At 38.3% G+C, this 26,920-nt stretch overlaps 1 protein-coding gene across 12 annotated transcripts in view; it reads right to left on the reverse strand.

Moving 5' to 3' along the window:
* LOC100650668 overlaps positions 1 to 26,920 on the reverse strand; it is a 57,553-nt gene that overhangs the window by 18,461 nt on the left and 12,172 nt on the right. For 4 of the 12 annotated variants that reach the window (XR_007226725.1, XR_007226726.1, XR_007226724.1 and 1 more), the window contains exons 4-11: positions 9,827 to 10,060; positions 8,220 to 8,400; positions 6,685 to 6,823; positions 5,275 to 6,220; positions 3,172 to 4,394; positions 2,528 to 2,818; positions 1,795 to 2,150; positions 854 to 1,164 (exon numbers count right to left, since the gene is read on the reverse strand). Coding sequence is in view for 8 of the 12 variants with exons in the window: in XM_020867342.2 (XP_020723001.2) it covers positions 854 to 1,164; positions 1,795 to 2,150; positions 2,528 to 2,818; positions 3,172 to 4,394; positions 5,275 to 6,220; positions 6,685 to 6,823; positions 8,220 to 8,400; positions 9,827 to 10,060 (3,681 nt within the window). In the remaining 4 variants the exon portion in view is untranslated. Of the gene's footprint in view, positions 1 to 853; positions 1,165 to 1,794; positions 2,151 to 2,451; positions 2,484 to 2,527; positions 2,819 to 3,171; positions 4,395 to 5,274; positions 6,221 to 6,684; positions 6,824 to 8,219; positions 8,401 to 8,478; positions 9,779 to 9,826; positions 10,063 to 15,526; positions 15,672 to 26,920 lie in introns of those variants that run through there. The other 8 variants (XM_012317872.3, XM_003401809.4, XM_020867345.2 and 5 more) reach the window with 5 other exon arrangements.

The raw sequence follows: 26,920 nt of genomic DNA on the forward strand, positions 1-26,920 counted from the left end.
TAATGGCAGTATAAAAATGCGATAACTACATATAGATATATCAAAGTATTATCGCGAGAAAGAAACTGATTTCTTAAGATAATAAGATTCAAGTTTACAGTTTCTTTCTTACAATAGGAGATATGAGAATTATTATAAAAAGCAAATTATTTAAACAAACCATGTACAGCAGTAAGATAGCCAGAATTAAATTGGTGACACTCAGTGCCACGAAAGGTCACGCAAGAAGTAAGTCAGAGAAACTATTGGCGTTGCTTTGAAGAGGTTATTACATGGATTCCGATAAATGTGTCAAACCGCTTGAAAACTCGATGCGAATGACTTTTGAAATAACGATGATTTACCTTATATACTCATATATGTAAATTTGACCAACTTAATTTTGACGCTAGGTTAATTCGGTCGACGTTGACTTCGACTTATCGATTATTGTAACGATGTCGTCGTCGTAAACGTTATATCTCTAAGAATAAAAATACAAATGTTTTCGTTTCTAGAAACGATAACGATTTATCGAATAAGGGAGAAATCGATCGTTACTTCGAAAACCATGTTCGCAGCAATACTCGGTTTGTGAATCTATTTACATCACAAAACGTTATTTTGTGATCTACCTAACCTTAATTCAATCAGAGAATAAAACAAATTTCATCAGAATACAACGTAAATTCTTTGAACTCGATTTATTGCGAAGTTAGAGATCAGAAAACGACGATTTGTGAAGTAAACAGGATTCACAATGAATCGAGATGGCTTGGCGACTGACATCGTATTTTCTAGAGGCCCGGCCGCGGCGACGTTCACTGCTTCCACGATCGCGGGCTCTTGTAATAGCGCAAATTCCAGCGCTTACCTTTCTTGATGAGCAAGCTAGTGACCCTCCGTAGCGCCTCGCGAGTGCTGGAGGCGGAGCTGTGCTTACTTTGGCCGAAGTATTTGTTCGGTGTGATGTTTGTCGGCAGAGTCAATGGTTTCCTTTGGTCTCCGGAGCCAGCCAAGCGTGGATCGTACGCGTTGTTTAGTCTTTCGAGATGCTCGATCGAGGCTGGCCGCGGTTGGTTCGCCTTTCTCGTCGGGTACCATCCACGATTCGGGCCACCGGCTAATCGCAACAACTCGGTTCCGATTATCGCCTGTTCCAGACCCGGGTTATTCCTGCGATACCTGTTCACATCGAATATCAATTTTTATACTTTTTATTTTATTCATTTTTATCGTACTCTTGTTATCGCTATTGTTTTTGTTTCCTTCGTTGAATTGAGTTATCAATTTTAAGTTGTGTATACAGCATACACGTGCATATGCAATCGGTCAATGATCAACAGTAATTGCTTACGCGGGAATTCGTGGCTATGTTCGCGCAAGCGCGCTCGTGGCACGCGTACGAAGCGCCATTTTTCAAGTTTTTAAACTGTTGTACAAGTTAGAAATACATACATCGTTTTTGGCAATAATGTAGTTATATTTTAAGCTTTCTATGTTCTCCTTAGTAAATGATTCTGTTTCTTCAGATCAGAAAACAGAGAAACTGTTCTCAAGAAACAGAAAACGCATACATATATATACGTATATATATATATATATATAGTGATACGTAAAAGTTTATTTTATGTTTTAAAAGTGATATTTTAAAGAATATTAACTCCTACTATATCGGTGAAAGAAAATGGTGAAATATTTAGAAAAACAAAAGCGGCGTAATAAAAAACTTGATAATACAGTGGAAAACAAGATGTGTAGTAATATTGAAATTTTGATAAAATCAATAACTTGATCGAAAAAGACGATTCTTACCCGGTGGTAGCCGTGGTTGGTGCGTACCAACCAGGTTGTCGACGCATCTGTGTCGAATTGCTGGCATGCTGGGGAGTTCTGGGAATGTCGCTCCCTCTAGCGAAAACAGGGGTTTCTGGAAGCGAACAAGAAGTTTGCATTCCGCTGGTACCAGTCGCTATGTTACCGGTGGTTCCACCACTGCTACTGCTACAAGCTCCGTTGTTTGCTCCGTTTGCGTTAGTACTGCTACTACAGCCTCCATTTCCAACTGAGGAGCACGGTTCCGCCGACGGCGAATGTCTCTTGGTGAAGGGACGTCGTCGTGAAGGTCCAGGTAGGTCCGTAGGCAAAGTCCTTCGTTCTACGGGTATTTGCTACGAGAAATAAATCACTAGTAATAATGCATGACAACGACAACAGCAACAATTAAAAATTGATAATAATTTTTTGTTACAGCTTTGTATACAAAGGTGAACGACGAGAAGAAGCAAAAACAGAGTAACAGATATAGAGTTTTACACAACTAAGTTAATCAAATTTATGAGTAAGTATTTCGCTATTTGTAACCTTGTAATTACATAATCCTCAAATACTGTAATTTTTGTACTGAGAAGTCATTCATTAAATTAAAAGAAGTAACGGAGACATCTACATATCATTTTTCTCGTGACTCACCTTCTTATTGTTATTATTAGGTATCTTTTTACCTGAAACACGATAAAACACCTCGCTTAAATTTCGTAAAACGCACCTCTCGTCTGGAATTGGTGGCACTAGGTGTTGTTCTTTTACCCCGAGAAAATCCAGCATCCATGGATCTGGTATTGAGAGACGTTTGTTGATCTTTCGAATCCGAGAGGGAATGATTAGCAGCAGGTCCACGATGAGGTGGTACCCTAGGTCTGTACTCCATCGTTCGATTGCTATGATTTTTTGGCTTAGAGACGATTGCGGCAGTCTGACCGATGTCTGAACTTTCTTCGTCCGCTTCCTCGACAGGCGATGGTGGTAACGGAGGAAACTCAAGAACTTCTACGCTCACCTAGAAGCAAATATATCATCAATACGATGTCATTAATTTTCTGTGCTATTAGATTTTTCTTTGCTAATGTGAACAAAATTGCAATTGAGTATTTTAAAAGTTAAAAGTTACATCATTAGTTTTATATATTGTATCTTTATATTTAATTCAAATTTCTTTCCTCTCTGAATGTATCATATTAGAATATTTCTATTTATCCATCAAGCTTATCGATATTATAATCAAATTTATCATATTTTTCTTTTGTGGTCTTCGTTCATATGTATACTTTCGCCATTATAATGTGTGAAAATCCTGAATTTCCTCCTTCGTTCAAGTTGTACAACTTACGACATCAATGAGGAAAAGCTCACCTGAAAATCTGGATTCTTGGAATCTTCAAGAATAGCGTCGATTACATTTTCAATCTGCTTCTGATCATTCTTATGAGTCTCAACAACTCCATTTTGTCTCAATCTTTTCCCTGACGCGTAGATATCCGACCCATTAGTTCTTTTTGCCTCTATATCCGTTGTTTCAGGACTGGTTTTAGACGCTGTATCCGAATCAAAATCCGAATCATGGTGCTGTTTCCTCGCTCCACTTCGATCCACAACTCCACGATCATTCGATTCGCTGTCAAGACTGCTTTTCCTCGCCAATGGTTGCTTCGCTTCTCCACTCCTTGCCCATCGTGTCTTGCTCTCCGAATAAGACTCGCTGTTCTTCACATTCTCAATTTCCTTGATAGCATCACTGACCTTCTCCAGTTGTCTACGATTTTCCTTCAAAGCCTTTTTCACAATCTGATCTTCAATCAGCAAGTTAACAGGGATCTTGGACGTTAATCGATGTTCGTTACTAGAATTTGGAGATTTTCTTGGTTCCTCGTTAAACACATTCCCACTAGACGGTGTTAAACCAGCGAACCCTTTCGAATAGCTGTTAGAGGCTGATAGCGAAACTCCGTTGCACGTGCTGTTCAACTCTGTAGTAGCGTTTCTCGACTCTTGATTCGACAAATCGACATCGATTCTGCCTTTCTCAGGATTATCGGTGGACGATAACGAGGACGACAACTGGAGCAGCTCGAACATCTCCCGAGGTTTTTTATCCTTGTCTGAAAGGTCTGAACTTTCTTCCTCTTCGACAGTTACTTCCAATTCTCGCGGCCAATTGCTGGTTTCGTCGTTAATCGCTGGAAGAGAAACGACTCTGACCAGGTCGGGTGGAACCGACGGTGGAAATTCCATCGGTGGATCGTTCATCGGTTCGTCCAGTTTATTTTCTCTCAGCAGACTTCTAATATTATCGAAAGTACTCGAGTATCGTTTCACATCAGACAACCGATTCTCCTCGTTATTCTCAAACGATAAGCTTTTGGTTTTGGTCGGGACTTTTGGTAAACTTTTTCGTTCTTTCTTTCGACCACGACGTATCACGTAAGTGCCGTTCTTGGTTAGTTCTTGGGGTCGTATCTGATCAAGCTCGTTCGTCGAGGAGTCCGAATACGGAGAGACTAGATCATCGTCAGTGGTCGATAACCGGGGGTCTTGCCAGTCGTCGAAGTCGCGTAGTTTGGACGCTGATCCGACGCCTGAAATTAAAAATTTAGTTGACGAATATTTTCATTTCGAAGAGATCGATTATATTAATATACCGTGAGCGATTATGCACCTTTATATCTTTACGATTAAAGAACGTGATTAAAGAAATGAGAACTAGATCAAAATTTGTTTCACCTACCGGAGATATTGTATCAAATACTTTATTATATATTTACTTATTTATTAAATATTATAGGCATTCTATCAATTCTGACACCCTTAAATTTCCCGAAAACATCTATTAGATAATGATACAATTGATACTTACTTACATCACTTGCTAAAAATGAGTATATTTTTCGAAAATGGAATTAATCTAGGATATAGGGTAAAGTTGAGTCGTTTACGTTAATGTAGAACAATTTGCTTTGCAACTAGCCAAATTCAAATATTTTTCAATGCATCTTAACAATTTCCATAATACAATGAAAGAGAATATATTGATTTGCTACGAAGAGAAACTATTTTAAAAATGTTTGTTTTCGTTGCAGACATAGCTGTAGTTGATGTGCAGGAGATACGGATGAATTTTGATTAATAGCTGTTTCTCATACATGTTCGCAAATGGCTGAAAAATAGCGTAAAGTTTCGTTAGAATGAAAAATTGCGCGTCATGTTAGAGACGTCTATCATGTCGGATGTATTTGGAAACAGACCATGTTTTGCTTTTTTGAGTGGTTTTCATAAACAAGGAAATATATTGACAACTCGCCATAACGTTCATACAACTATTTTCACGCGGAGCTGTGCGTGTGATAAAAATCCGCAGCCTACTAATAGCAAATAATTCTATAGACTCTACCCTATATATCGACTAACATGATATTGGAGTTACAAGAGTCGAATTTCGTCAGCAAGAGAATAACTTACTGGACACGTCGCTGCTTTTACGTCGTCTCCTACCAATCACCTTGGTACTTCCGGGAGCATAAAGTGGATCATCCTCCAGAGGTACTTCCCAAGCAATAGAATGTCTCTTACTGATGGGCGGGGGAGGAGGCAGAAGCTCCTCCAACGAGTCGTCAGAAAATCTTTCCTCCTCAGATTGAGTCCTAAAGTCTGTGGAATTCCTCGTGGAGAAGTCCGAATTCCTCGTGGAGAACATGTCCGAGTAACGTTCCTCCGAACACCTGTCCGAGGTTGGTGCCGAGAATCTTTCATTGGAGTCTGTTCTGGTCGGCAAAGAGAAGGAAACAAAGTCGAGGTTTCGAATGGAGAAAGGATCGGACGTTGGCACGGAGACTCGATCGTTGGAACTGGCACTGGCCACGGCTATCGAAAAATCTGAGTGGAATCTTTCGTTCGAGGTGGAGTTCGCCCTGGAAAAGTCGGATGATCCGCAAGTGGCTCGCATCGAATATCTTTCGACGCTGACCGAGCTCGACCGTGGGATAGAAGATCTCTCTGATTCGGAGTTTCTCGAGAATCTGCCTTCGCTCGAGTCAGAATCGTTTCTTCTTCGGCTGTTCTGCTCGGATTGCTCGTGATTCATCAGCAGACGATCCTCCACGCTGCTCGACTTGATGATTTCGTTACTCTGACGTTGCTTTCGTAGATGAGGCGTTCGATCCTTGTCGAAGCTCTGTCGATGAGTTTTGTCCGCCTCGAGGCCATCTTCTTCCGATGATCGACGTCTAACCTCGCGATGTTTCTCGATAGTAGTTGGATTGGTTCGTGGCGGGATCCAACCGAAAGACACCTTACCATCGTATGGTAAGCTGGCGAATTTGCTCGGCGGGCTCGGAGGTTGAGCCAATTTCAATGCTTCGCTGTTCCCATTTTCCCAGCCATACGGTCTTTGATGTCGAGTTTTGGGCTGTACGAAAATACAATTTACCTACAGTGGGGAGCATTACTGAACCGTAATAATCATCATTTCTTATTGCTGCCATGTGAACTGCAGATAGGCTCGCTAAAATATCTCCCATATGTGATTGTGACTAAGAAGAGTAGCTCGATTATAGAAAGATAAGGGAAAAGGGAGAGGAATAAGAACGACACCAAAGATTAGTTATAGTTGTTTGGATGTAAATATGCGACGAGTAAAATAAGTACGTATACCGTATTATACGTATAAAGCGAGTTTATTTCTTGGCCGTGTGTTTCAAATTGAACAAATCTATTGGTTCAGTTGCACGTTACACCGCCGTACGTTTACATTACGAATAAGAGCTGCTCTGCCAACCTTAGCGATAAAGATGTAGTAAGAAAGGAACGATAGTCGTGAGAATACTAAAAGGCGAGCATTTTAGATTCGAAGAAGCTCGCAAGGATACTCACGAGAGTCGTTTGAGTGGTAACCGTGCTACCGTTTCCATGTCGTATGCTGTCCTCCATGGCTATCATCCACTGTTGGCGACCACTTCGACGAGAAGAGGAGTGACCTTGGTTTCTCTTCGAAGAATTTCCAGGCGATACCCTACGATTATACGTAGCGGTTACATACTCTGATTCTTATTATCGTTATTTATTTGTTTAATTAAAATTGCTTTTCCAACGTACAGCCGTCTTTAAGTCGATGAATTCAAGCTTACAGTTTTTCCATCGTTTCGCGAAATTTCTGATTAGAAGGTTATCCGACAACGAGATAACTATGCGACATAAGCACCAGATATACAATACATTCTTGCATATTTATGCTTCGATGCATAAATATGCAAAGCGTATGGATTATGCAGAAAATGCAAAATAGAGAAGATAACAAATTTCTATCTAAATTTCATTTCTCTACTTGCATTTTATTACATAAAAATATGCACTTGCACGAACAACCGTCTTGACTTGAATAAATTATCAATTATTATCAGTCGTTATGGTCAGAACGTCAGACACCTATTAGCTACCTTTGATCTAATTTAAACAAAATCTACTAACTCAAAGATTTCGACAAAATGTCAAAGAAAATCATTTTAACGAAATGCTTTTCGAAAATTCTTTACTACCATAGTATATGGAGTGTACATAGTTTTCGTAAATATTTGCAAGAATATGAAAATTTGCAACTCGTTCGAGGCGTCGTCTCATTCTTAATCGATAGTTTGTTAAAATAAAAAAATGATTTCGTTATCGCTTCAAGTATCGCTGTAACTGTACTGGCTCGCGATTCCACGTATTTCCACGCTCACCGCAGAAAACTTTTACGTTCGTAGTCATTAGCTCGTCCGGGTAGTACGTATTATACGCGTATAAAACATTTTGAAATTTCATTAACGCTACGTACTTTCAAATACTTTCGTGAGCCAATGTTTCCTTAAAAGTTTCCAGCTTTTCTGAATTCCCTTCGATTCTTTACTCTCTTGTCACTGACATTATTATAGTTCGTCGTTAACACTTTACCGACCGCTAGCGGCTCAACAGCATACGCACGTCCGACCGGCAGCTCAGGCGTAGATTCTCCCTGGCACCGGCTCTGTTTCGGTTTAGACTCTCCAATACCATTCTTTTCTTTCGTCGCGGATGGTCAGTTTTTCAAATTGGTATAAAACTGTGGGAGCTTGCAAAGCAACGCAACTGACGCAACTGAGCAAGGTATCTCAGTACTAAATAACAAATTACTGCTCAAATAATGAGAAAAATTGTTGGTGACAAAAAGCCGATTAATAGGTTATTGGTCGGTAAGCGTCGGGGACAAAAAGCCGATTAATCGGCTATCGGTCGGTAAAGTGTTAATATCGAACCATATACGAAAAGTCTGTTTATATACAATAAGATATAGATAAGGTTTATATACGACAAGACGAAGGGCTAAGCGTGTCGTTGAATCGATCCCTTTCATTTCAAGTGGCTCGAACGCGACGAAGCTGAGATGAACTTACATGGGCAACAAAGTAGAAATGATTCGTTCGGCTTCTTCCGGCGGTGGCGGAAATTCTTGCGTAGATATTCCCGCGAGATCCTGTGGCTCTGGACAATCTGGAACTGGACGCAGCGCTATCAGGGCCATCTTCGCTTTTCGTCCATTCATACTCATGTAACCGTCGTCCTCGGATTGATGCCCTGTGGAAAAAAACCAGCTATCCTTACCGTTCTTTAACCATATCTTGAACATTATCAGAAATGAAATTTCACATGAACCTTTTATTTTAATCCTTTTAACGTCTCGTCGATTTAACAATATCGTCACTAGACTGCGTATTTTTAACCAATTATGGGAGTTGGGAGATTTAAGGTTCCGTAAAACGTATATAATATGGGAAAATATAAAAAATATTTTAAATGAAGTATATCTGTTATAACGTTTAGTGGATGAAATAAATATTTATGTAGGTTCCATTTCTTTAGCTGTCTCACTAGAGGTACGAAATTGCATAAAAATCCGCAGTTCTAGTCATTAGGATCGTCGCCAGAAAATTACATCTTTCGAAACATTTCGCTAGATTATCGTGGTCGAGAGGAATTTTTAAATGAAAGATTTTTCCTTCCGTTTCGAACGATCAGATATTCTCCCTTTTTTATTACTCGTTAGAGAGATAGAGTGTCAGGACGAAAGGCATTATCCGTTAATGAATCAATTCGTGGCAAATAATACATAAGATATGAGACATAAACTTTCACAGCTTTAAACCGATTACAGCAATTAGATCGAGCATTAACCAGTCTCGTTGAAATCCCGTTTATCATACAGCATTTATAGCAGGAAAGTTTCCTAAGCGTTATTAATATCATTTATTTCTGTCTAATTTGAAATCACGTGGTTTCTCCACGAGCAGCCCTGACAAAATAACGTTTGGTTACGCAAGCCAACAAAAAAAAAAAAAGAAGGAAAAAATGCCGCGTGCGCTTAGAAAGCGAATCTGATTAATTGCGAAACTCACTGGTATTCTTATAGCAATTTTAGTTCTACGCACGAGTCGCGTATCAATGTTCCATCGAGTCGCGTGACTTCCTTCTCGTGCAGCTCGAAAGTAGAGCTATTTCAACGCAGCTGACGTGTTGAGTCACGAGATAGACACTTTGTACATTTTCTCTAATCACCCATAGCTCGAAAACTACAGTACATAGGACGTACGTGTATTCGTACGACGCTTTTTACTTATTTTAACGAAAACGAAAAAAGAATAAAAGGGAAAAAAGAGGAAAACATTGGGACCTACGCTTTTCATTTAAAAAGATACCGGAAATCATTTCCAACCGTTGTGATAATTAAAGAACGTAACTGACGAAACCCGTGGCGAATTATCGGAAATAATAAAAAGTGTCTGGAAAAGTAATATGATAGTATACGGGACAGGAAAGGGAGCGGGAAAGATAAGAAGCTTTCGGAATTTGCTAAAAACGAAGATAAACGAGCATGTAATCGATACGATCGAGATGACGAAAATCGAAAGAACGAAAGAGGAGAAAGAAGGAATAAAATAGGAAAGAAATTGGGGCGAAGGAGAGGATAGGAGGAAGGGAGAAGAGAAAAGAGGATAAAAGATACCTAAGGACGGACTTTCGTCGTCGGGTGTGAGGCCAATACTCGGTTCGGTGCTGCTGCCACAATCCCCAACACCTCCGCCGCTGCCACCTCCACTACCGTCGCCGCCACCGCCACCGCCACCGCCGCCGCCACTGCCGACGCCGACGCCTCCACCACCTTCGCCCTCTGCTTCGTGCTCGTCGTACTCTGAGAGCACTTTGTCCAGCAGCTCGATCGATCGTTGCACATCGTCACCTCTGGAACAAACGTATCGTTCGATTCTATAGAGATCACGCATATGATCCGATCGTTTTAGATTCGAAACTTTCACGATGATTAAACGACTATATATTTGCTTTTAGTTCTTAGGTTTTCTACCCAAGTCCGTTTCTTCGGGACAGACGTGGAGCAGTTTCGGTAACCGGAAATATCGACGAGACGTCAGGACATAGCTAAAACCACGATAAAAACCCGAAGAACTAGAAATTTATGTTTACACAGATCTTATTAGGAAACAAGTTTGTACGAAGATGTTTGTCTGGTATTAATCTATAAATAGGAATTACTGATGTAACTGACGTAACTATCTGTTGTGCGAAGAAGATGTTTACACAGCAATTAAATTCGAGTTTCGACATACGTTTTTTTAAACGCAGTCGTATAATTTCTGTCGCGATAGTCGATACGTCCTCGCATTTCTTATACAAAATTATTAATCTATTCACATCGGGGAGCTGTTATTATTGTCAATTTGCTGGATACTTCAACTTTTATTTTCATTAGTCCGTTAAAAATTATATAATCTCATTTAAGAAAACGTATGTCACCTTCGTACGATCTCCGTTCTGTGTCCATCCGCAGAAAAACTGATTACCCCAGATTATGTCTGCCTCGAAACCATTAAAACGCTGCCTGAACATTTTTTTTCATATAGCGATAAGTGTACCAGTAATTGGCATTTGTAAGTCGGAATCGGATAGCCGTTACAAAAAAACATGGAACGTGTCCAGCGATGCAAATATGCCCCCCGTTTCAGCTTTTTATCATATCAGAGTACTTGACCGCAGTTACAGAGAAACTTCTTCTATCATACCGTTGCCAAGTACAAATGTACTTGACAAATTTTCAAACTTTATCTTCTCATAAGCGAACGAACAAATTCCACTGCATTTATTATTCTTATTTTCTTTTTATCTGTTCACGTAGAGTTAGTCTATCCCAGCCGATTGTACCGCGATTGCTGAATACACGTTGCACGAAAATATGTAATCTGATACTTAACACTTTACTGGCCGCTAGTGATTCAACAGCATACGCACGTCCGACCGGCAGTTCAGGCGCAGATTCTCCCTGGCGCCGGCTCTGTTTCGGTTTAGACTCTTCAATACCATTCTTTTCGTTTATTGCGAACGATAAGTTTTTCAAATTGGCATAAAACTGTGGGAGCTTACAAAGCAACGCAACTGACGCAACTGAGCAAGGTATCTTAGTACTAAATAACAAATCATTGCTCGAATAATAAGAAATATCGTCGGTGATAAAAAGCCGATTAATAGCCTATCGGTCGGTAAGCGTCGGCGACAAAAAGCCGATTAATAGGCTATCGGTCGGTAATGTGTTAACACCATTCCTACTATTGGCTCGATTGTACACCACGCTGTTTATCAATTTTCATAACTAAACGTTTGATTAAATCGTGTCGAATTGCGACTGAAAAACACAAGAGAGGACACGAAGGGTTAGCGACGATGACGGAGACTGGTAGTAGTGATAGTAATAGCAGAGAACGTAACGGCGACGTCAATGTCGACGACGAGGTTGAGGTTGAGGAGGTCGGGGCGTTGAGCTTCGAGAAGGGAAGGAAAAGAGCGAAGCCGACTAAAAGGGAGCAAGACTTGCCGCCAGTAGTGATGGGATCAAGTTCAATATGTACTTATTCTTTTAAGCTTTTTATCCTACATATCTATTATGCTATGCATTTTGAAGTGCATTTCAATTATTAACATTATTAGCTTATGTCAGTATTTGAAACTTAAAGCGGATTTGAACAATGTATATAGATTTTAAAAACAAACTTTATCATATGGTGATATCCTACGACAGCTCCATTGAAATCCGGCACAATCTTCCTCTTTGTAATTTTCTAACTAATTTATTATTTCTATGAGAAGTAAGCAAATATGCATATATTTTTGAGCGGTAGCGTGTAACTATAACATAAATTCATAGCGACCGCATTGCTGCAAAGAAGACTTAATTGCAAAGAAGACAGTAATTTTATCTTATTTATATATGTGACACTTTCAATCATACGCGCGCTTAGCTTTATGAGTCGGCTTAGGTAGCCAGTCTACACGAAATAATCGATCAGACTCGCATTTCTTAGTCTTCTTTCCAGCGATGCAGTGTACTTGAGCCCATCGCTAGTTGCTAGGAGCATGAAGGGTGGTAAGAGCGGCGGCAAGTGGGGTGGGAAGGGAAGAACGCGTAGAGGTCAGGGGGAGCAAAGAGGAGTGGTAGGTGGTGGGTGGCGAGGGGAATGAGCGAGAGGAATAGCGAGAGTAGCGAGAGTAGCAAGGGATGGTTGGCTAGGAAAGTTACAAGGCGGTACCTTGCGATAAACCTCGCCGCGCGTACTGACGCAATGCGGTGGTCTTTGGTTGGTCGAGTGGTAATCGCGATTGTTAATTACTGCAGAAACCTAACCATCGACAAACTTTGTCGTCGAAATGAGCGAAAAAAAAGAAATACGCGCTTACTATTCCGACTAATCATCGATTCCCTTTCCTCTTTCGTACTCTTTAAGGTGCGTACGTCGTAAGTAAGTTGGAACATCGACCAAGTACATTCGAATGGTTTGCAAGCATTTCGGAAAACAGTCGGTACAGTTTGAAAATATTAACACTTTACTAACTGCTAGCGGTTCAACAGCATACGCACGTCCGACCAGTAGCTCAGACGCAGATTCTCCCTGGCGCCGGCTCTGTTTCGGTTTAGACTCTCCAATACCATTCTTTTCGTTCATCGCGAATGGTAAGTTTCTCAAATTGGTATAAAACTGTGGAAACTTACAAAGCAACGCAACTGAGCAAAGTACCTTAGTACTAAATAACAAATTACTGCTCAAATAATAAGAAAGATTGTTGGCGATAAAAAGCCGTTTAATAGGCTATCGGTCGGTAAAATGTTAAGTTTAAAAATGACGAACCTTATTTTTAAAAATATCGCGCGTTGTTGGATCGAGGCATTTTTCTGTGACGCTGCTTTCTATAACGTTAAGCCATACATGAGGCAAGCGATGAATTCCATCAGCGAAAGATATTGGCTGATTGTCCTTAAACAAGATGCAACTGTCAGGGCACTGACAAAGGAGAACGTTCTGCAAAATTACCGCGTGACAACGTTAGGACATTCGGTGCTTCTGCGACAAAAGCATCACGAGTCTTGGCTTGGATGTCTCACAGCTTATTCGCTAGACGTTACTCCTTCGGATTGCTACCGGTTTCAGATCGATGCAACATGCCTTATTCGACGCTCACTTGCAAGTAGTAAATGAGACAGAAACACGACCTGACGACTGCATCTTGCCTGATAGATGGCTTAAAGTTATAGAACGCAATGAGAAATGCGATTAAACAATACGCTATATATATATATCTTCTTTTTTTAAAATAAGCTTCGAGTTTCACAGAAAATCAATGTCATGTTGATTTAATTTGTAAATTGTTCGTATTCGTCTTATTAATATTTTTGAAATGCTCGATACGATGATAGAAACATATATTTTGATGTGGAATTGATATATAGTGTGTCTAACTTAAAAACTGCTATTCTATAAAAACAAAGAAGGGAAATGTAATACATAGTAATATATGTTTCTCATTCGTGACGGTCTACGTCCGTAATTTTGCAGAAGAAAGAAAAATTTAACAAAAATGCTTGGTAAAAACAAGTGCTTGGTAATGTGCAACAGTTATCGCAGATAGAAAAACCGTCTCGTAATTGCAACGTAACAACCACGCACGTCCCTCCATACCTTTTCTTCTCTGTCTCTATACTTTCCATTCTCTGTTCGTTCGCTCGTTATAAGCGCGCCAAGATCTATCCAACGATCGAATCGAAAGCCTGTGCCAGGGTTTGCGCGAATAAAGGAAGAGAAATTCCGTAGATACGACAGAAAAATAGCTGAATAAACAGGAGGGTGGGCGAATTCGAGAAAGACCGTTTTTCGAGAGTCTGTCCAAAGCAAAATCTTTTAATGGCGGAACAAAGACCAGAAATCCATTCCTCTTTTCTTTTTTCGTCTCGTTCCCCTCTTCGCTCTCCTCTCTCGTTCTCCTTGTTCTGCTTTTCAACGTTACGCCACGGAATACAGCAGCTCGTCGTCGAACTCGTTAACGTTTGATTCATAATTCAAGATCGTAATTGTTCGAGAGCTGCCGGAATAAAAATCGCGAGTTATTCTCTCTCTCTTTTTTCTTTTTTTTCCCCTCCCTTTCCCCTCTTCGCAGGATCGTTTCGATGAACAACGCCCCGACGTACAACTTTACAGACTCGAATCGTTCCCTTTTTTTTTGCCAACGAATTACAACTCTAACGTGGAATTTCGTGTAAGCGTCAGGTGACAATACACCATGGAAATACGATGGAGAAACACGCTCCTCTTTTCTCTCTTTTCCTATAAGCGATTTTCAAGTGTTCGATATACTGTGTGGCTCGTAAATAACGATGCGTTCTAGCTGAATATACAGGATGTTCCGCATAATGTGGTCAGTAGTGAAACGACTAGAGGATGATCATACGTTTAAGAATAAGTCGAAAATGGATGGATTTTGAAAATGGTGCAAGTCCATGTTCCTTTGTTTCGAATTGGGCTATTTGCGTTTCCATTGATTGACAAATTCTGGTAACATCTATTTAGTTTATTCGCGTCTCTATGTGCATAAATATATGTAAATTCATTATGCAAATTGTCTCTTTTTTTTGGAAATGATCTAGACTAACATTGAAATAAGCGGTCCAAATATAGAACCCTATATTTCTATTTCTATTCTCAAAGCTCTATTTCCGGGAAAGATACGTTTAAACGCTTATCATACGCTTGATGAAACACGTTGAAATTCTATATCCTCGAAGATCGAACCTTAAACCACTCACTGCCAACTACGAGATACCTCATAGTTTGCGGTGCCATGACAGGAATTTTATTCAGTGACGCCAGCTACGTAGTGTTTTTTTCATTTTCAAATTAGTGTAAATGCCATTTTAGTACTATATCTACAACTAATAAAATTTGTCTGACAGTAAATGAGTTAAACGGTAAAATTTTATTCCACATTTTGGATCTATTTTCGCATATAGAATAACCCGTCTCTGATTACTTATTCATATTAACCCGATAATTAGCCAAGTTCGAATATTCTTCACACGTTTATCATATTTTCGATTTTTTTAAATTATACTTTTGCACATAGAACAATCCTCTAATCCGTTGACCAAATTATGCTGGATATGCTGGATATGTATTTGCAATCGGTCACGAAAGTCTATACGTCTCCAATTTTATGTAGCTGAATTAGCCAAAAAAGATTTGTTACAATTTTTCCGCTTACTTTACTTCGTTCTTTACACTGCACATTGAAACCTCGTTTATCCTGTCACTATCAGTTGTTCGACTGCCATCACGACAGGTTTATAGCTTGTGTTTCTGTGTTTTATTACCTTCCGCAACAGCAGATTTTCATCGATCGCTTTTACTTTTGCCGCAGAGAGTTTCGAATATCGTCGTAAAATAATCTCGTCGACTTTCTACGATATCGAAGAACGCCGAGCCGGTTTAGACACACGATATACGCTTCCTTTCTTTCTACAGAGCCATGGCAGAACTACACTACCGTGTATAAGTATTTGGGCACTCGAAATCATTACAAACATACAGGATATCGCAAATTTTTTCCCGCTGAACTTTACCGGTATGTTCTATAAGTAAACATAAGAAAAACCACTTATATACCGCACAGGAATAGAATGTCGGTTCACATTCTAATTCCATTTCAAAATGTGTTCCGTTATTACGAACGTAGGACTAACATCTACGGGCAATAAAATCTATCGCACGATTAATTTACTGTTCATTTTCCTTAATTGAAACGGGTACGTCGCGAAACTTTTGTAGCAACTCCTGACGTATATTAATTTGTGTTTAATAATATACCGATAATATGATAAACTTCTTTCACAAGTAAAAATCCATTGGCATAATATCTGGTGATGTCAGTGGTCAAGAAATTAATCCTCATTGAAGATCATGCCCGACTGGTTGACTAAATCAACGACCTCTTTTGGTAAACTTTAGTATTTATGTAAACATATGGAATAATAGAGCGAAACACCAGTGGTTATTACATCGTTTCGCATTTTTGTTACAGCTTTTTAAAAAACCATTTAAGAATGTGTGTTCATATAACATTTTTTATTAATTTTTCTTATAGCATAATTGGCAAAGTTCCACAGGAAAAACTGGGACACTGTGTATAAAATATGCTTTGAATAAAGATCCTCAAGATCTACAGTTAGTAGGTAAGTAGATTGGGAAAAACAATGTTTGATATTAACACTTTGACTGCCACAGCTAAATCACATGTTTCGCTGGGGACGCCACGGGAGTATTTTTATTATTTAAAGCATATAATGGAAAAATAATAATAAATTGATGATGTAAGAGAACAATTCTACCCCAATGGACCGTTTATCTTATTGGTGGTCACGGGTGACCACCGCGGTGCCTTGGTAACAGTTGATAGCGACATATTATAACGAGGCTTCGTTTATTTCAACAAACCATTCGCTTTCGTTATTTCTTCGTAAGCAAAACGTGCAGAACATATTGTTGAAACGTGTAGAAGATATTAGTAAACAGTGTTATGATTATTTTTATGATTTCGACGAAACATTCGGCTGAAATGGCAGAGGTCCGCAAAGAAAATTATGTTTGTGATAAACCCATGGTAGTGTAGATTACAAGAGAGGAAAATGTGCTGTAGATTTATCAGATCAAATGATAGCATATTCTATACCACATAAAAGAACCCTCAAGTGGTATATAAAATTAGCTTTAGAGTTATTGTTAAATACATCAATTTCAAACGCGATGATTCTCTATAAACAAGCAACAAAAACAAAAATCAAGCTATCAGATTTTAGAATGGCACTCGCAATGCACCTTACACAGTGCCATTCGCCAGAGCCGTCAAATATACTTATTCGACAAAGGTTACGACACGAAATCCAGAAGAAAGAAGGGCAAGCGTACCTGGCACGAAAATTTTGCAGAGGGTGGTATAAAAAAATGTTAAACAATTAGGATCAAAAATTGCTATGAATGGGACCAAAAAGATGATCACCTATTGTCCAGATTGTATTGATGAGCCACATTTATGTTTACAGCGCTTTAACACAGTACACCGTTAGATGCAAGATTTGTTATCATTTTTTTTATTGATGTTCTAATAAAAATGTTTAATTGTTCAATGGGGCACTTTTTATTTCAAAGTATCTTCCATTTATCGGTTATATTCAAAATGTCAATTTTCATTCAATTTTTATACAATTTAAATACAATTTTTACCAAGTTAAATTGTTCAATGTGAAGATATGTTCAATGTTAGGACAACTTTTCTGTTGCTAAAAGAAGAAGAGAGATTAAACTTTGGATCGATGCGATGAAAAGCGACAAATTGTATTGGAATACACATGTAATTAGAACATGTGTTTCCAGCCATAATCTAAAAATTTATATAAATTGAATCAAGCGTCAACTATTTATTAGACACAATGATGGAATTTGATCGGTGCAAGTGTATTCTTTGTTTCAATTTAAATTCAACAGAACATTTCATCTCAGTTGTGGCAAAATGTAGAGAATTAACAATAAAGAAGTATCCTTCTACAAGTAACATTGAAAATATAATATAAATATTTGATTTTTCATCGGATAACATCGAGCGTCCAAATAATTATCTACCATAGTGTATAATACGTCTCTGCTTTGCGTTTTACACTATTCTTTGAAAATACACAGAAACTTTACTTATTTTTTGTATCAGTTACGTAATTGCAAACAGAAAGATTTCGGGAAGATTTTATTCTTTGTTAGACCCATCGTATTAGGTTGGCAACTGAAGTGATTGCGAATTTTGTCATTACCATCTAATTACAAAATCCGCAATCACTTAGTTGCCAACCCAATAGAATATCACGACAGGACAAAATTTGTTTTTAAAAGATAATATGCGATAAGAAGTTTGGCATCTATAAGCGTCGAGTATTACAGAGCCGTTTTTCAAGACTTCACTGTACCCGATTTGTCTGGTTATCGAGCTGTAGATAACATAGAGAAGGGCACACCTCGTTGATTTCAATGACCTTCGAACATGTCCTAAAGCAGAATATTTTGTTGAACAATATTTTCTCTAAACGTGTTACCGTCGCTCGGCTTTACTTTTCGAGACATTCGTAAAACTGGTTTTCCTACTTTTTCGTTTCGTTGGGTTTGCGTTAGATTTGAAATTATTTCCGCCAATGGAGTGGAACGAATCGAATGGAACAATTACAATTACCGAAGAGAACCTTGAAAATTTTAGATTGTAATATTATCGTGATTTATTTCAACAATAACATTTAAAACCATTTGATACTCGGATAAGTCATGCATTTAATTTTAATATGCCATTGATAAAATTACAAATAAATAGTTAACATTTCACTGGATATGCAAAACATCTGCTAATGCAAAAGAGGATATTACAAGTATCGTTTCTAATCATTCATCTAGTCATCGAGCCATTAATTCATATATTCTTAATAATAATCACAGTACTATTAATAAAAATCAACTGAAATGCCCATATCCACGTACACGTTTGAAATTTGTATTTAGCTTAATTCGTTTGAGATAAAAATAATATATAACCGTATGCGTTGATTCCAACTTTTTGCACATCAACTTCATACGTGCTCGTATTAAAGCGTATGTATACCGGAGAAAAAGCTACGTCAAACTACCTAAACAACTTTCACGGATAAGCGTTGCTCTGGTGGTAATTGCGACCATGATTAAACGTTCCGTAATCTCGTTCGAGATTAATATTTCACTCAAACGTACCTATTATTTGTATGCAAGATAAATTGTCTTCCATATCACAGCTGTCTATGTTCTTATTAAATGAAAATACTGTGCATCCAGAATTAATACGTGACGTGTTCTAGTAGAAAAATTTAAGTTGCGAAAAAATCGATTTCCACCTTTTCACCTTCATGTTTTACAAACAAAAGTACGCTGCTTGCAACGACAGCAAGCCTAATTTTCTAAAATACTTAACACTTTACCGACTCGGTTAGCTAGCGGTTCAACAGCATACGTACGTCCGACCGGCAGGTCAGGCGCAGATTCTCCCTGGCGCTGGCTCTGTTTCGGTTTAGACTCTCCAATACCATTCTTTTCGTTCATCGCAAATTGTAAGTTTTTCAAATTAGTATAAAATTGTGAGAACTTACAAAACAACGCAACTGACGCAACTGAACAAGGTACCTTAGTACTAAATAACAAATTACTGGTCAAATAATGAGAAAAATTGTCGGCGACAAAAAGACGATTAATAGGCTATCGGTCGGTAAAGTGTTGAAATCTTCGTGTATGATAATGAATATTCCTAATGAAAGCAGGCAATAATGTGTTACGTTAATGCAAATTACGATACACCTTTAATTGATTGTATGCGCAAACTTCGTTGCTGAAAAATACCATGAACCACACGTGTGTAGATACTCTCATCAAGCTCAAATGAAATACGTAACACAGCTGAAAAGAAAACGGATAAACGCGTTATGGGGTGCGTAACTTTAAACGCGTTTATCTGGAAAAGTCGTTTACGCGCGTTAATCTCTTTTTACCAGAGTGCGTCACATATGGAGATCACAGGAGGGAAAGATAACGAGTACATTTTTATTGATTTAAAACTCGCTCTACAATTCGTTCTAATCAACGCTCTTTCACAAAAGGTGGAAATCAATTCAATGATTCGATTGGAACTCGTTCGCCAATTAGCAATGGTACTAGACGGTGCTTGAGCAAATTTTCTCTAATCAGCTTTCTAACGATGAAATTGTTTTCGCAAACAGCGAAATTAGTGAAAAGCCGAATGAGATATTCGGTAAACGAGTCGCTTCTCTTTATCCTCGCTCACTGCATCTCTTTCCCGAACGATTGTCAGAAATTTCATGGAAAAAGCAGCTCGATCTACGAATGGAACTCGTTGCTGGCTTACCTTCCAATTAGAATTGTTTACGTACCCAGTTAGGTGGCAATCGTCCCTGTTCCCATCGAAACGACATTCAACTTCGCCGATGTAAATTCAGCCTGGCGCGTGTCCCCGTGTCATTAACCTTTCTCACGAATCAATGTTCCTGCTGCATCGTTTAATCGTGCTTGCCTCTATTCCGTTTATTCGAGTGGATGCAACCGAAGGAAAATTATTTTACTTTTTTCGCTTGTTGCTACGCGTGCGGCTCGAATGGCTTGTGGAAATTGCACGAGGCAACGCGAAACGAGAGACTAAAACGAACAGAAGGCGTACACAGAGAAATCTAACTGTCACCGACCAGAGTTTCTGCTTGCAAAATGTCTTTCATCATCTTCTTCCTTTGCTTATCGCTCCGAGAAAGGATAAAGGATATTGTTTTTATCGTGTACGGAGGTTGTACATAGTATCGTGCACGCAGTAGTTCAGCAAAGTATCGAGACATTTGGAAGAGAATTTTTTTATGAATATATCAGGTGCATTATAAGAGACGTTTCTCTTTCATTTCCGCTCAGTGTAACTTTGTCGCGTTAAGACGGTTCCTGTTTGAACTTCTGTATTTGCGTATGCAATGCCTGGCATAGTTGTCACAACCGCTTAATCTGACCAAAGGACGCTAGTTTGCATGTGTTCGAATACTTTCGCCAGACACTCTGTATATTTACAATAATTTGAAAGCGTTCTAATACTATAATCATGAACAGAAAGGGACGACGAAGTGGAAGGAGAAGCAAGCAGAGAGGAAACGGAGAATCGATTGTTCCGCCGCGTGTTGTTTCATTTAGGTAATTCAGCGAATCGATGAGTATCGAGTGGCGCGCAGCCGTTTTCGAATATGGGTCAGTGGTCGATACGCATGTCCTGTGTCGCGCACCTATCTACGCAATATGGACGTCCATAGAGTACGTACGTATGTACTATATATATATAGGGAACAGGAGCGTTCAAAAGTATTTGGACATTTTGGTTAATTTTTTAGCAACCATATCATAACAACGAATTAACGCGTTAACTTCACGATTGACCGAAGGAGACGAAATCGCGAGACCCTTCAGCGTGATTGGAATTTTCTTCTTTTCCTAACCCGGTTTCAGTTTAATCATGCAGTTTAAGCAAAATTTCGTTGCAATAAATTCTACTGTACATTCTATTGGAAATAAGCAAGCGTCCGCGTACTTCTGAATCACAGTGTACCTACGCACGTACGTATGTAGATACACGTGTACTTACGATACGGATGATTACTTGATAAGCACGTATCTTGTTACCTAACCGTCCTAACGACACGCGTGGCAAAGCTAAACAATATATGTGCAGATACATGTAATCAAAACACGTAGTATAAGCCTGGTGTATCCCTTTATTCCTGCATCAAAGATTAGCCTATATACAGCGGCTCACGAAAGTATTCGGACGCTTACATATGCAAACTTGAATGGCCAAAATAATGTACATTAAAGTAATTTGCTTAGACAAGCAGATGTGAATAGGAAGATGGAAGTCTTAGGATTATATCAGTAAAATTTGAAAAGGATTGTAAGTGACTGACAAAAGTATTTGAACGCTATATATATTTTTAAATTATTTAATATTAATATTTTTGTTGGATCAATTTTAGCAGCAATAGTGTGTCTCAATCGACGTTCCACACTGTAAATCAATGATTTTGTAAAACTACACTCAACGGAGTTCCATATTTCTATAATTTTATCTTTTAATACTTGCTTTCAAATTATCTGAAATTTATTTCATCTTTTTCCGATTTCAGCCTATAAATTTTCAATAGGATTTATGTCTAGACCTTGCGGTGGAGTAATTAACATGTGTGGTGTGTTATATACGATCCATTCTATCACAATTCTAACAGTATGCTTAGGATCATTATCTTGTTGGAAGTGGAAATCTTCCAATAATCCTAATTTACGGGCACTTTCTTTAAAGTTATTTTTTGAAATATTTAAATATTTATATTTATCAAGTGTTCCATCAATAAATATCAAATTTCCGGTGCCACTGGCAGCCATGCATCCCCACACCATGACCGATCCACCTTCGTGTTTCACTGTTTGATGTAAATATCGAATTTCCAATTCCGTATTTGGTTTTCTCCACACATAATTTTGACTATCCGAGCCAAAAATGTTAAATTTTGACTCGTCCGAAAAGATGACTTTGTTCCAAAAAGAATTATCTTTATTAATATAGGTTTTTGCAAAAGACAATCTTTTCTTATGATTTACCGTATTAATGTATGTCTTCTTTCGCGGTGTTCTCCATGAAAATCATTGTTTCGTAAGATTCGTCGACATAATTCCGTGTGAACTTCTTTATGAAACATATCAGCTACCATACTTGCGAGTTGAGGAGCGGATGTAGTAGGATCTTTTTTAATTCGCGAATGATAACTTTTTCCTCTCTTCCAGTCAATTTCTTTGATCGATCTGATCGAGCTTTGTTTGCAAGTGTTTCCTCATTCTTTGACTTTTTTATGATATAATGTATCGTGCACTTACTTCTGTCCACAATTTCGGCAATCTCGTTATATGATTTGCCGTTCTCGTGTAATCGGAATGTTATTTCTCTTTCACACTTTTGTTTCAAACTTTTTGGTATTTATTTTAAATACTATTATGCACACTTTTACGTTACTGTTACAGAAACGATATCCTAACATCAAGTGAACGTACCAATATTTTCATTAAGCAATCATGTTTACATTCGATGCAAAGGAAGCTGAAAAACTACCAATAATGTTGCAGCGTTCGAATACTTTTGCGAGACACTTATCATGAATCTTTCTAATAAATGTATCATAACTACTGTCTATATTATTGAATCGTTTTCAAATTTTACTGACGTAATTTTGAGACTTTCCCATCACTATAGATACCAAATTGTTTTAACAAATTAGTTTAGTGCACCTCATTTTATTAATTGAAATTTGTAAGTATAAGCGTTCGAATACTTTCGTGAGCCACTGTACATGTAGTCAAAACGCATTAGCCTGATGTATCCCTTTATTCATGCATCAAAGATTAGCATATATATTAATATATAATATAATATATAATAATAGGAATATACGTATATTGGCTGACGAAAGCATTTGGATATTTACCATAGAAGATTTTTATATTCCTGTGTGTATATTAAATAAATCGTAGGACTTGGGAAATTCATTAGTTCCGTAACAAGACACGACGGCCGTGATTCTTTTATATCTGAAACCCATCTGAAGATGTAGAAGAAACATACCAATCGTCAAAATGACAAAATGTTAGTTACACATATTTAATCATGGACCCTATAACTTTGCGATCTTTATCTTGCAAACAACTATCAACCCATAGAACAACTCTTACATTATACAATAACCAAGTTAGCAAGCTATAATTCTATTTTAAGAATTTTATAATTTTTATAACTATCTTATTTTATAACTATTTTATAATTCTATTTTAATTATTTTGGGGAAACCACTTCCAAATTACTTTGACGTTGGTCATGTTGGTTATCACTATCGAATAAGCTCGCTAAGTTAAATAAGTTAAATAAGGAAACATTAGAAAACAAGAGAAATAAGAAACCAAATATACTCGACAGAAACGAAGCTTACTTTTTTAAATTAAAATCTTCGAACTAAAGTAAAGCTCAATTTCAGATAATCGACGGTTGGTAATTTTCTGCACAACCTGGCCAAGTTATTTCAAGAGTATTATACGTTCTAAGTATTAAATATGGTCTCGCTGAAACTGAATATTCAAGTTTAATAATACAGGATACTATTGTAATCGCTGCGAAATATATACTTGTACTAAATATATTGTAACTTCTATACGTATACATATTCAGATGTGTTTCAAACTTTACCAATATAATCACGATAGTCGAGTCCCATAACAGTGCTCGTGAAATTTCAAAACGTTTCAAATTTCACAACATAGATAATATAGTTATACAATGCGTCTGCACATACAGCTGTTCCAGTACTTTCGTCAGCCTGTGTACGACTACAAATGTTGCCACTACAAAAACATCGAATCTAGGGGAAACTGAACTTCTCATTTATCAAGGTGAACTCGATACACAGAGTTTTGTCACCAATACCGACGCGAGTTTAATCTACCCGACGGAAAACTAATAGAGTAGAACGATAGTGCGAATCGGGTTCATCGACCTAAATCGCCATATCGATCGATTAAAAGGATGCGCGATGGATGTGCGGTTCTTCGCGAGTATAGAAGCATGGGTGGGGTATGGGTGTGTCGGTCATACTTCGGTTTATTATTAATCGTTAGCCCGTTATGTGCGTCGGTTACTTACTATTACCAGCACATTTGATTTACTGTATTGTCTCGAGGACTAGATACTCATAGCTCGTAATCGCAATTGTATATAACGGGTATCCGAAAAGGATTATAGGGAAATATAGAATAACGTATCTTTTGCTTCGAAGCCTTGCGTTCTAGTAAATTCAGTTTAAAGAAATAATTCTTCACTAAACATTCGTTCTATTTTCTATTTTACATTTTCCACTTATTTTTGCACCTAGAAAACTCCCTGTTTATTGCCTACTCGTATCCAATTCGCACTAGCACACTTGGCAAATTTTCAAACTGAACTTTTTCAGAAACCTGGCTTCGTATGAAAAAATTGTAATCTGTATTTTCGATTCACTCTCAGCCTCTCTTAAAACGAAATCGCTCCATTGTCGAATTACGATTACTAGAACTAGATTATTAAAATTTTTCTTCCACACTTTCCATCTACTTTCTCGCGTAAAGTCAATTTCACAATTGTACCATGATTACTAGGACACCCGATATAAACGCGGTAGGGTGGAACAAAGCACCACATAAATCGTGTTGTACGATAGTTGCCCGTGGCTCGATGGTGAAACGCTTTTTTACAAAGTATAATATCGACTCGACCGAAATCCTTGATCGAACCTCGATGCTTTAAGATAATTTTGCATCGTAGTTGACCTGCTAAATATTGGGTTGGCAACTAAGTGATTGCGGATTTTATCATTAGGTGGTAATGGGAAATCCGCAATCACTTAGTTGCCAACCCAATATATGTATGCAGGATCGAGATCGATATTTCTCGGGCGAAATAACTTTCAATTAATTCGTCGGATGTAATAAGATCGTAAGCAGCCCTTCCGGCAACCAAGCAAACGACGTTAACGCGTCGGCTAATGACTTAATCGCATTCAGACCTAACTGGTGAAACTCTCCATCGGATTATCCTGTGGTTCGTCTCGAAGATTATCTTTTCCTCACGCTTATACTTTTTTTGTCATGGAATATGTTAAATCACCGAACATTCGATCATATTTCATGCTATTTGTATAATCGAATAACATTGTATCTTATTCTGATCTTTAGTCTAACGTACTCGCTTTTCCAAAATAATAAATACGCGATAAAGTTAAATTCTTTTCTAAAGATAAAGCTAAATAATCACGTGAAATTTCATAAAATGACCGAATATTAATTCGGCTTCCTATATATAAGATTGTAAATTGTACATTGATTATAGATTATAGAGATGTGACGTCGAAACCTAACCGTTCTTATGTTGATGCTATTAATTCCAAAGACGAAACGTCGCGGGTTCGCTAGTCCTGGGAGAGCCGCCGTCTATGCCTATAATTACCGTATACGGTGGTGAGAAGGATATACGAGTTCCGAGGATGGACGTAACATTAACTGTGAAGCTTTCCAAGATAATGCAATTGCTGGTGTCTGACAGGATTTTCAGTGCTGTCAATTATCGAATAAAGTGACATCGGCTCTACCTAACGTAAGTACATATACACATACACTTGGAAAGGTCGTTGCACGCTCTGTACACGCTGCCTTCTATTTCCTACGGATTCAGTTAATAAAATCTGCGAGATAAGTGGTTTCGATTTAAAAATAACATTCAATACGCAATATAATGTGATGTATTAAGGGATTCGAGATCTTTCATTGAACCGAGATATTATATCTTGCAGTCTGTGTTCTTAAACGATTCGATTCGAGAGTGCAATTATCCACCGTTACCTATTATAATATAAGAACAAAGCAAATGATATCAATACCGAAGCATCGTTCTTTTTTCTTCTTTCTTTTTCTTTTTTTTTCTTTACGAGAATACATTCGTTCCAGTCGGTAGATAGAATTTCCCCGTTCGATTTCGAATCAAAGACTACTCTTTTTTTTTTTTTACCTCTGGCATCTTCTTCGCTCGTTTTCTCATCGTATTATCATGTTCTCCTCTACCTGCGCCCTTCCTTCCTCCTTGTTGTTTGTCTATTTATTCACCGAGCTAGAGAATACCTTTCGTGGATCGATAAATGGCAGAGCCGATTTGCAAGACCGACTTACAACGGTAACTGACCGGCTATGAAAGGAGCCTAACGAGCGGATACGTATCCATCTCGGTCATAGATGCTACGCAATATCAGTACGTAGAACGCGACTAGAAAAGTTATTCACCCCGAATCGATCCGGCCGATTGTCGAGCCGATGAAAGCTGCCCTATAAGTAGTTAATTGGTCTGCTGCCGATACAGCTACTCTCCTTCACTCTGTTCCTCGTACTCGCTTGCTATTCTCCATCCCTTTTCCATTCTCATTTTCGCTTCTTCTCCGTAACCAGCACCAGCAGCAATAACTGATAATTAATCCGCGCGGTGGCGCCGTCTATCAATAGGATTGCGAAAAGACAAACACACCCTCTACTCTTCCACCACGTTATTCTCTTTC

This window comes from Bombus terrestris, chromosome 16 (assembly GCF_910591885.1).
Source record: "Bombus terrestris chromosome 16, iyBomTerr1.2, whole genome shotgun sequence".
NCBI lineage: Eukaryota > Metazoa > Arthropoda > Insecta > Hymenoptera > Apidae > Bombus > Bombus terrestris.